Genomic DNA, 10,198 nt, shown 5'->3' with positions numbered 1-10,198 from the left:
GGCAGTTACATTTTGCAATGAAAAGGACCCCAAACTTCGCTCTAGCAAATCCCTATGTTGGTTTTGTATTCACTTTCTTTTTGGCTTCTAAACTCCTTACAATAGACTCAGTGTTCTATTATTATCATTAATTAAGATAAAACAGCAGGTCTCAGAATGTACTGAATACTTTTTTAAAACGTGACATCAGATCTACAAAAAAATATGCTAAAATAGCAAAGAATTCCTGGACAATCTTTACCCAGATACCCCAAATGTTAGCATTTTATTACATTTGCTTTATCTATCATTTCTCTTTTACCATTTAAGAGTGAATTGTAGACCTGATGCCCTTTGCACTTAAATAGTTATGTATATTTCCTAAAAGCCTACCTAAAAAATCCTCTCAAAACCACAGTCCAATTATCTAAACTGTGATATTAACGTTGATGAAATACAATTATCTAGCCCATAAACCTTCCTCAGATTTTGCCCATTGTTCCTATAATGTCCTTTCTAGCCAAGGAAAACCCAAGGGTATGTGTTGCCTTTGCTTGTCAAGTCCACGGACATCTAAACTAGTTCCTGAATCTATTTCATGGCGTTGACATATTTGAAGTGAACAGCCCAGTTATTTTGTAGAACGCCCCTCAATTGGGTCTATATTTCTTACGGTAAGATTCAGGTTGTATTTTTTTTTTCCCCTCAGAATTTTTTCAGTTCTTCTCAGTGCCTTATAGGAGGGACGTGCTTTCAATCAGTCCCATTTAAAGTTGGTGTCTGTCAGGTTTCTCTAATAGACACCTAACAGTTACTGTTTTTTCCCTTGCGATAATAAGTGTCTTGTGAGAAGATACTTCGAAACTATGTAAATATCCTATGTGAATCATTCATTGATGATTCTTGATGACTCAAATACTATTATTATGGTTGCCAAATGGTGAAATTCTAATTCTGTCATTCCTTCTACAGTTATAGTTGGCTTTCGACCATAAGGAAGAACTTTCTTGTATGCCTTATTTATTTATATCAGCAGGGACTCATGAATTCTTACTTTATCCAGTGTGTTGGAATTCTTTAATATTTTATTTTGATACTCAATTGTCCCAAAAGTCTGCCAGGCACAATTATTTTATTTAATTCGTTAGGGATCAAATTTCATTCATTCAATCCTCAAAACAACTCTATGAGGTGAGGATCCTCTTGATGTTTCTGTCACATAGGAATTATCTTCTCTCCCCCTACACCGTCTTTCTTTTCTTTTTGAGATGGCATCTCCCTCTGCTGTCCAGGCTGGAGTGCAGTGGTGCAATCTGGGCTCACTGCAACTTCCGTCTCCTGGATTCAAGCGATTCTTATGCCTCAGCCACATGAGTAGCTGGGATTATGGGTGCGCACCACCATGCCCAGCTAGCTTTTTCATAATTTTTAGTCAAGATGGGGTTTCACCATGTTGGTTACCCTGGTCTTGAACTCCTGACCTCAAGTGATCCACCCACCTTGACCTCTCAAAATGTTGGGATTATAGGCATGAGCCACCATGCCTGGCACCCTCTCCACTCAACCCCACCCCATTTTAAAATGAGAAAGACTCAGACAGGTTAAGTACCTGTCAAAAAAGCTGTGATGAGAATTTGAAGACCCACTTTAAATCATATTATTTTTTCCAGAACACATTGCCCCTTTAAGATAGTTTTTTCTTGCCGGGCGCGGTGGCTGAAGCCTGTAATCCCAGCACTTTGGGAGGCCGCGGCGGGTGGATCACTAGGTCGAGAGATCGAGACCATCCTGGTCAATATGGTGAAACCCCGTCTCTACTAAAAATACAAAAAATTAGCTGGGCATGGTGGCACGTGCCTGTAATCCCAGCTACTCAGGAGGCTGAGGCAGGAGAATTGCCTGAATCCAGGAGGCGGAGGTTGCGGTGAGCCGAGATCGCGCCATTGCACTCCAGCTTGGGTAACAAGAGCGAAACTCCATATCAAAAAAAAAAAAAAAGATATTTTTTTCTTTTACAGATAGGATACTTAAGCCTCTATTCTTCCCCCCCCCCCCCACTTATTAAATTCTATTCAGGACAATGGAGGTGAAGAAAAATCGTGGCTTTGTCATTGACAGCCTGATTTGTAACGATTTCTGCTTTGGTCAAAAGCTATCCTGACTCTAATCAGCACTAAACTTAGGAAGGTGTGTCAATTTAGATCCTGCCAGAATCCTCGTGTTCTTGAAATAGTTTCTAGCTGTTGGATTACTGAAAATCTAATCTTTTAAAGTGAGTGAGTTCATTTCAGTATTTACAGGAAAAGTTTGGTGAGGTCTTTCATCATACAGCTACCGACTAATTTATGAGCTACCTCACTATGGATTTTTCCATATTATGCTGTGTTAATCATGACACGGGGAAGAACCTTCTCATTCATACATCTGTGGCACAGGAATGTTGCTAACAACAGCACAGAAAGAATGCAGAAAACCTCAATATTTAATTTTTTAAAAAAGAAATGTGTCTATTAACTCATCACTCATGTCTGGATTTGACCCCAGTTGCCTCAAAATGAGTTTTGAGGGCCACCAGCCTCACAATCATTCCAGGTATCATTAAAAACACAAAATATGGTCAAGGCCAGCACAAACAACATAATGAGATCTCATCACACACACACACACACAATTCACATCCACCAAGTCAGGATCTTTGGTTTCAATAAGCTTCCCAAAGAATGCTAAAGGTCAGTCACTAAGTGAGCTAGGAGGTGCTGGGGCCTCTGACCAAGCTTGGTTCCTAGGGGGTCACAGCTGGCTGTAAACCGACAATGCCATCCTCTGGGCCTCTTGCCCTCAGCAGTCACCAATGGAAAGAGTAATTCTGTGGTCCCCAAGTGTGGCAGCCAGACCTGGAATGGTTGGCGAAAGTTTCACTGACCTTGAGGAATGAGCCTGTGGTGGCGTCTGTCTCGCTGAGCTTCTCCGTGGCGTCCGTCTGGCTGAGCTTCTCCGTGGCGTCCGTCTCGCTGAGCTCCCGCCTCCCTCCTGCAGCAAATGGAGCAGCAGAGAGAATGCCTCACTGCCCAAGTACTCTGATGCATAGCACCTGTGCAGAGGTCTTGGCGGCTCTGAGCAAAGTTTTTAGAAGCTTGTTTGAGGGCGGTGGAGAACCAGCTCCTTCTTCTAGATCTGGTGAAAACCAGTGCAAATAAACAAAACCCAGCTGTTGATTCACAGGACACAGTACTGCCTGGGCTTGAGAAAGGTTACTTTGTCCCTCTCTAGTTCTACACCCAACCCACCCCCATTCCCACATACCCACCCACACTTAGGTTGAAACCAATCTAGGCTGTGTGGAGCCAAGTTCAGGTGTCTTCTATCACATTAACACCGAAGTAGACTAAGCAGTGGTGTGCTAGGAGGTGTTTAAACGTGGGCAGGGGTGGGAGGTGGGGGTGGAGGTGGAGGGCTGATGTGTAGCACTTGGTGATTTTGGTGATATAAGTAACTCCCACCATAGCCAGTTTCAAGCTGGCTCTGGTGACTTGAGATGAGCTAGTTCCAGCACACCAGGGACTCTAAGCATAAGGTTCATCAGCTTCAGCTGGAGCTAGCACAGGGACAGGTCGGAGAAGGAACAGAACTTACTCTGCAGCAAAGCGGATGAATGTGGCCAGTGCCGCATGGTCAGCTTAGGCCTCCGAAGAAAGAGCATCACTATCCCTGCCTCCCAAGATTTTCAATCTTTCTCCCTTGGTATTTGAGAGCAGCAGTGTGGCAGAGGGCTAGAGATTGTTCAGTCCTCAGGGTCCTGGGTTCGCCCTTAATAGAAAACCATTCCAGCTATTACCAAAGGAAAGAGCTTCAGGTGGGCAGAGGGAGTAGAAAGTTGTCATTTCTATTTGGCTCTCCCTGCAGCATCATTGCTGTTTGTGTTTTAAGAGCAATGGCTATTGCTGACAGCAAGAAGACGCTAAGGTAGTTGGTGGACATCAGTGGCCAGCCCAACTCCTGCAATTTTCTAAATCTGTTTTTCCCAGCCCTAGCAGGAAAGGGACACGGGGCACAAGAGCCACACCCCATCTCTCTCCTGGTGTGAAACCTCAGAGTGGGCACCCCAGTCCTGGAGCTCCAGATTAAGGGTGAAAGCCCAGAGGCTGAAAACTATTTCACTGCCTGAACTTTGGCTTTCCCATTGCCACTTGGCATCTATTATGGTTCTAGAGAGGGCTTGATACGGTTTGGCTGTTTCCCCACCAAAATCTCATCTTGAATTGTAGCTCCCACAATTCCCAAGTGTCATAGGGGGGTCCCAGTGGGAGGTAATTGAATCATGGGGGTGGGTCTTTCCTATGCTATTCTTGCAGTAGTGAATAAGTCTCATGAGAGCTGATGGTTTTAGAAAGAGGAGTTCCCCTGCACAAATTCTCTTTTTGGCTGCTGCCAACCATGTAAGACATGACTTGCTCCTTGTTGCCTTCTGCCATGATTGTGAGGCCTCCCCAGACATGTGGAAGTGAGAGGTTTAAACCGTTAAACCTTTTTTGTCAATTACGCATTCTTGGGTATGTCTTTATTAGCAATGTGAGAACAGACTACTACAGGGCTCTTCTGGTTGTAAGGAAGTCACTCAAATTTACCCAAATACAATGAGGTGCTAATTCTAAGGATACAGGGATCATCTGGGATCCTAAAACAGAGCACGAAACCAGCCTGTCTAGGAAAATAGCTGCTCAGCACTGAGACAGCTTTTCACTTCCTCTGGTTCTGATCTTTTCTTTCTGCACCAATCTCCTGCCTCTGCAGATAGGCCTCTTTGTGCCTTAAACTTGCTCCCAGTGCAAGATGATCACCAGTCCTAGCCAGACATCAGGAGAGCTCTCATGTACCCATCTCTAAGGAAAGCTTCCCTCAAAGGTCAGACTCACAGGAGCAAAAATCTGATTGGCCTGCATTGTGTGTTTAAGCCAGACCACTGGCATTTTGACAGCCACTGACTTGGGTGTTGTATTAATTCTTGCACTGCTATAAAGAAATACATGAGACTGAGTAATTTACAAAGATAAGAGGTGTCATTAGCTCACGGTTCCACAAGCTGTATAGGAAGCATGACGGCTGCTAGGGAGGCTTTAGGAAATGATCAATCATGGCAGAAGGTGAAGGGGAAGCAAGAACATCTTAACAGGAGAAGAGAGAGAGAAGGGAGGTGCTACAGAGGTGTAAACAACCGTATCTCATGAGAACTCGCTCACTATACAGAACCTAGCGGGGATGATGCTAAACCATTCATGAGAATTCCACTTCTGTGATCTAACCACGGCCTCTCCTCCAACACTGGGGATTACAGTTCAACATGAAATTTGGGCGGGGACACAGATCCAGACCCCATTGAGTGTCTACTCATGTCTAGTCCTTTTGGCCATGGCCAGGGAAGCAAGTGGAGAGTAATGCATGACACCTGATATGTAGGGCTGTCCCTTACAGGGGTAGTGGGCAGAACTCATAGAGCCCCAGGTGACTCCCAAGACTGGGAGGCTGAATGCAGTAATGACTCTGCAACAATTTAGGAGACATCCAGACATTGCCAACTCCTTGCCACAAATTGGGGAAAAAAAAAAAAAAAGCCATATGTGATAGTATGTTATTGACTTGAGGACAGTGAACTTTATAAAGCACAGTAATAGATGTCATGTAATCCGTGCAACCTTAGAAGGGAAGCGTTCTTATGTCCATTTTAAAGATGAGGAAACCGATACTCAGAGAAGAGGAGCGATTACCTCAAGATCCCACAGAACCACACTTGATATTGGGTTCTCTGACTCCTCACAAAGGAGCAGACAATCCAGTGGGACAGAGGGCTGTGCAGAAATCACCCCTGAGTTTCATCTAGAGCTCGGGATTTCCGTTGCAAGTGAAAGAACCCAATTCAGATTGTTTTCAGCAAAATGAGAATTTACTGGCTGATACAGTGGAAAAGCTCAGGTGCATCTGACCCAGTGGCATGGGCGCTGCTGTTCGTCTCTCTTGGCATTACTCTTAAGCCATCCAGATCCCAGGCAGCCTCCCCACTGAGGGGACAAGATAGCTACCAGCAGTCCTCATGGCTCCAAATCTAGCAGACAAGTCTCTCACCACTATCTTAAAAAAATCTAGAATATTGATTCTCCCTGGACTTAATCAGTTCTTAGGTTCTAAATCAACCAATCACTCTAGTTCAGTGGATTTGGTGATCTCATAGGTCAGACTGGGTTCATAACTAAACCGTTGTTGCCACCTAAAGCCATGGGATCTCAGATGGCGGGGGCGGGGGGGGGCTCCGTGAAGGAAAATAGGTGCTGTTATCAGAAGAAAGAGTAATGGATGCTACGCAGGCAAAAGCAACAGATAATCCCCCACGGTGGGAAAAGTGGAGGGCATGTAAGACAGAGTTAACCTCGGGAACACAAGTGGGAGACAGCTCCTAGCCTTGGGTGTAGACACAAGTAAGGGCCAGTAAGTACTGAAGGAATGAATGGATAGATGGATGTTGGCTCAGATGGTTGCAACATGATGAAGAGTCGGTGCTTCTGGGACGTGAGTTGCAGGCAGGGGCTTTGGAGAAAAGAGGCTGAGGCCGTATTGGGAAAATCCTTGAACACTATGCTAGGGAGCAAGGATTCTCTCTTTTTCTCTAACGTTTTTGTCTCTCCTTCCTTCCTTTCCAGGCCACATGGAGCTTCTGAAAGTTTTTGATCAGAGTTGTGCCATGGTCAAAATTTGGAGCAGAAGAAAAAATTCCTGAACATTTTTAAGCGCTGTACTTAAGTGAATGTATTATCTCTCGTGGGCCAGGCGTGCCCTCCGTGTTAGCGAAGGTGTTCCTGTAAGATCTGGAATCCCTTTATCTGGCGGTCCTTGAAACAAGAAAAATGTGAGCACAGCGTGGAGGAAGAGCAGTGGCAGGGTATCTGAGTCTGATTAGATACACCCACTCCCTTTCAGGGCCTCCAACGATGCTGCCCCACCCCGGTGGAGGTAAAGGTCTGAACTGGGTGCCCCCGGAGTGTCTCCGAGTCATGCTTGTGGGATGGTTGAACAGGTTTGGGTGCGGCCCCCGGGGTGTGTGAACATCTTTCTGAACTGAGACGCACTTTATGCCATCCCATTCCATGTCATGATCTGCGCAAGACTTAATGCTATTCTTTATTACAACTGACTGATGGGTCCTCTGTGAGAATTCAGAGGTGAAATGTCCCAACAGTGATGCACCCGTGGGATGGGCCAGATCATCGAGTGATGACTTGAATCAACCAGGGTTGGGAAAGTATTTGCAGAGGCCTCCGAACGACACAATTCTTCCCTATTCTTATGAAATCCAGCCATGACTTCTCCTGGCCCAGAATGGAGAACAAAAGTCAGTATTTTTTGTTTGTTTGTTTGTTTTGAGACGGAGTTTCGTTCTTGTTACCCAGGCTGGAGGGCAATGGCACGATCTCGGCTCACCGCAACCTCTGCCTCCTGGGATCAAGCAATTCTCCTGCCTCAGTCTCCCGAGTAGCTGGGACTACAGGTGCACGCCACCATGCCCAGCTAATTTTTGTATTTTCAGTAGAGACGGGGTTTCACCATGTTGGCCAGGATGGTCTCGATCTCTTGACCTTGTGATCCACCCGCCTTGGCCTCCCAAAGTGCTGGGATTATAGGCATGAGCCACCGTGCCTGGCATATATATATATATATATATATATATATATATATATATATATATTTTTTTTTTTTTTTTTTTTTTAGACAGACTTTCACTCTTGTTGCCCAGGCTGGAGTGCAATGACACCATCTCGACTCACCGCAACTCTGCTTCCTGGTTTCAAGTGATTCTCCTGCCTCAGCCTCCCAAGTAGCTGAGATTACAGGCATGTGCCACCACGCATGGCTAATTTTATATTTTTAATAGAGATGGAATTTCTCCATGTTTGTGAGGCTGGTCTTGAACTCCTGATCTCAGGTGATCCACCTGCCTCAGCCTCCCAAAGTGCTGGGATTACAGGCATAGACCACCACACCCAGTCAAAAGTCAATACTTTAAAAATAAGCTTTGCTTCCAGAGTAGAGGAAGGCATAAAGTCTCTTCTTCCTATTTTTCTTTCTTTCTTTTCTTTTTTTTTTTTTTTTTTTTTTTTGTAGACTGTCTCACTTTGTAGCTGAGCTAGAATGCAGTGACATGATCACAGCTCACTGTATTCTAGGCTTCCTCTCACGTAGCTGGGACTACAGGCATGTGCCACTGTGCTTGGCTAATTTTTTAATTTGTTTGCAAAGATGGAGGTCTTGCCATCTTTCCCAGCCTGGTCTCAAACTCTTAAGCTCAAGCAATACTCCCACCTCAGCCTCCCAAAGTGCTGGGAATACAGGCATGAGCCACGGCACCTGGCCTAGATTTTTCTTTTAGTGAAATCATTCCAGGGTTTATCGAAGTGGGACAGTGTTTGTCTATTTTATATTGCATGAGCATTTCACATCTTCTGCTTGCTATCTATCTGAAACAATGTTTTTAAGAGGTACACTATTAAAATCTCAGTAAATGGTCAACATAAAGTAGGGGGGCCTTCATAGTGGGCCTTTAAATGAAGACAAGTGGCAGACGGTGTTCCTGCTGAGAAGACATGGAGGTTGGGGGAAAGAGCAGTTACTACTCTTATTCCCCTGCTGTGTCCTGTACACGGTTCCCCAGGACAGAGCCCTGGCACTGTGGACTTAACTAGGCCCTGTGCCCATCCTGAATTAATCAATCACTGTGGCTGGGGAGATTTAATGATCTCATAGGCCAGAGCAGGGTCACATGTTCACGGCTGGATCGTGGGTTGATGCCAGCTCACCCAAACTCTTGGAACCTGAGGTGAGGGGAGGGGCAGGGGAGCTCCCCCAAGGAAAACAGAGGTGCTGTTACAGAAAGAGGTGTACTGGATGCCAAGCAGACAAAAGATATTCCCTTGGGGTGAAAGAAGTGAAGGACTTTGGGGGGTGGAGCTTCTGAGACCTTTCCCAGAGTTAGGATAGTATGGGAATTAAGAGTGTTAAGAATATGGGAGTTAAGCCTTGAGCTCTGGTGACAGCCCACTGGGGCTGATTCTCTGCTCTGTTATTTATTAACTCTGTGACTTTGAACGAATTACCCAATCTAATATTTGGCTTCTTCATCTACAAAATAGGGTAACAACAGCATCTATTTCACAGAGTTGATTTGAGAATTAAATGAGACTAATGTAGAGTAATTAGTACAATACTCATAACATGCTCCATAAATGAGACAGACTTCACCACTGTCCTCTTAACATGCAACAGTTTAGCCCCTGTCAGGGAGCGTAGGAGACTTGGGTGAGGGTCTTGCTCTTTAAGCCCACCCTAGTTGACTCCCACTATTCCTGTGCCCTACAGATACTCACCCATCATCTGCTTTGAGTCTTTATGCTCTCTCCGCTAGCTCTGACTTCTTCACATCTCATTAGGCTCAAGAGGGGGTTCAAATGCCATGAAAATGGTCTATTTTTGAGCATTATCAGATCACGTTAGAAACACCGGTTCTCCCAAAAGAAGACACATGCTCATGGGATTTCCCTGGCAAACCCATGAGAGCCTGAAGGTCTATTGTTGGCAGCTGGATCAGGGTGGAGAAAGGAGCCATTTTCAAATTGTTAAGTTTTTAAAAATTTGCACATTACATATTTCTGGCCAGCGAAGCACGCTGGGCCCTCTGCAGAGGCTGCCTCCATGTCACGCCCCCAAGGATGAAGTGACTGGCCAGCGCTTGCAGCTGGAGTCCCGGGGGCTGCCCAGGGAATGAGGAATAGCTGCACAGAGCTCAAGAAATGGGAAACTATTCACCCAAGATGAGTAAGCAGAGGGCTTCTAGGAGGAAAGAAAGATTTAATCAAAACACATCCTGCTCTTATTCCTGCCACTGCAAAACCAAAGCTGAGTGTGTGCCAGAGATTGTGTTTTCTGAAGGGCTCACTGCTGAGAAGGGCAAAATGAGGTTGTTTACATCTGTTATGCAGAGGGAGGAGGCTGATGTAGGGGGTGGAAGAACCAAATCAAAACCAGAAGGAAAAAGTGCCACGAAAGTTTTAAATGATCACGTGTGACGTGATTATGTTTATGCATTTATGTAAAATCATGTGCGTGTATCTATAAAGAAATTTGAAAAGAAGTTTTAAAAGGTCATATGGTCTCAGCACTTTGGGAGTCTGAGGTGAGC

At 45.1% G+C, this 10,198-nt stretch overlaps 1 protein-coding gene across 1 annotated transcript in view; it reads right to left on the bottom strand.

Moving 5' to 3' along the window:
• Positions 1–2,879: 2,879 nt before the first annotated feature.
• Positions 2,880–10,198, bottom strand: part of ARHGAP26 (Rho GTPase activating protein 26) — a 509,638-nt gene continuing 502,319 nt past the window's right edge. Inside the window, exon 21 of the mRNA XM_074381114.1 lies at positions 2,880–3,009. Coding sequence (XP_074237215.1) covers positions 2,895–3,009 — 115 coding nt within the window. The 3' untranslated portion in view covers positions 2,880–2,894. The remainder of the gene's footprint in view (positions 3,010–10,198) is intronic.

Source organism: Saimiri boliviensis, chromosome 1 (genome assembly GCF_048565385.1).
Source record: "Saimiri boliviensis isolate mSaiBol1 chromosome 1, mSaiBol1.pri, whole genome shotgun sequence".
Classification (NCBI taxonomy): Eukaryota; Metazoa; Chordata; class Mammalia; order Primates; family Cebidae; genus Saimiri; species Saimiri boliviensis.
The sequence above is the reverse complement of the archived record's forward strand: the minus strand, read 5'-3'. Positions and strand labels throughout refer to the sequence as shown.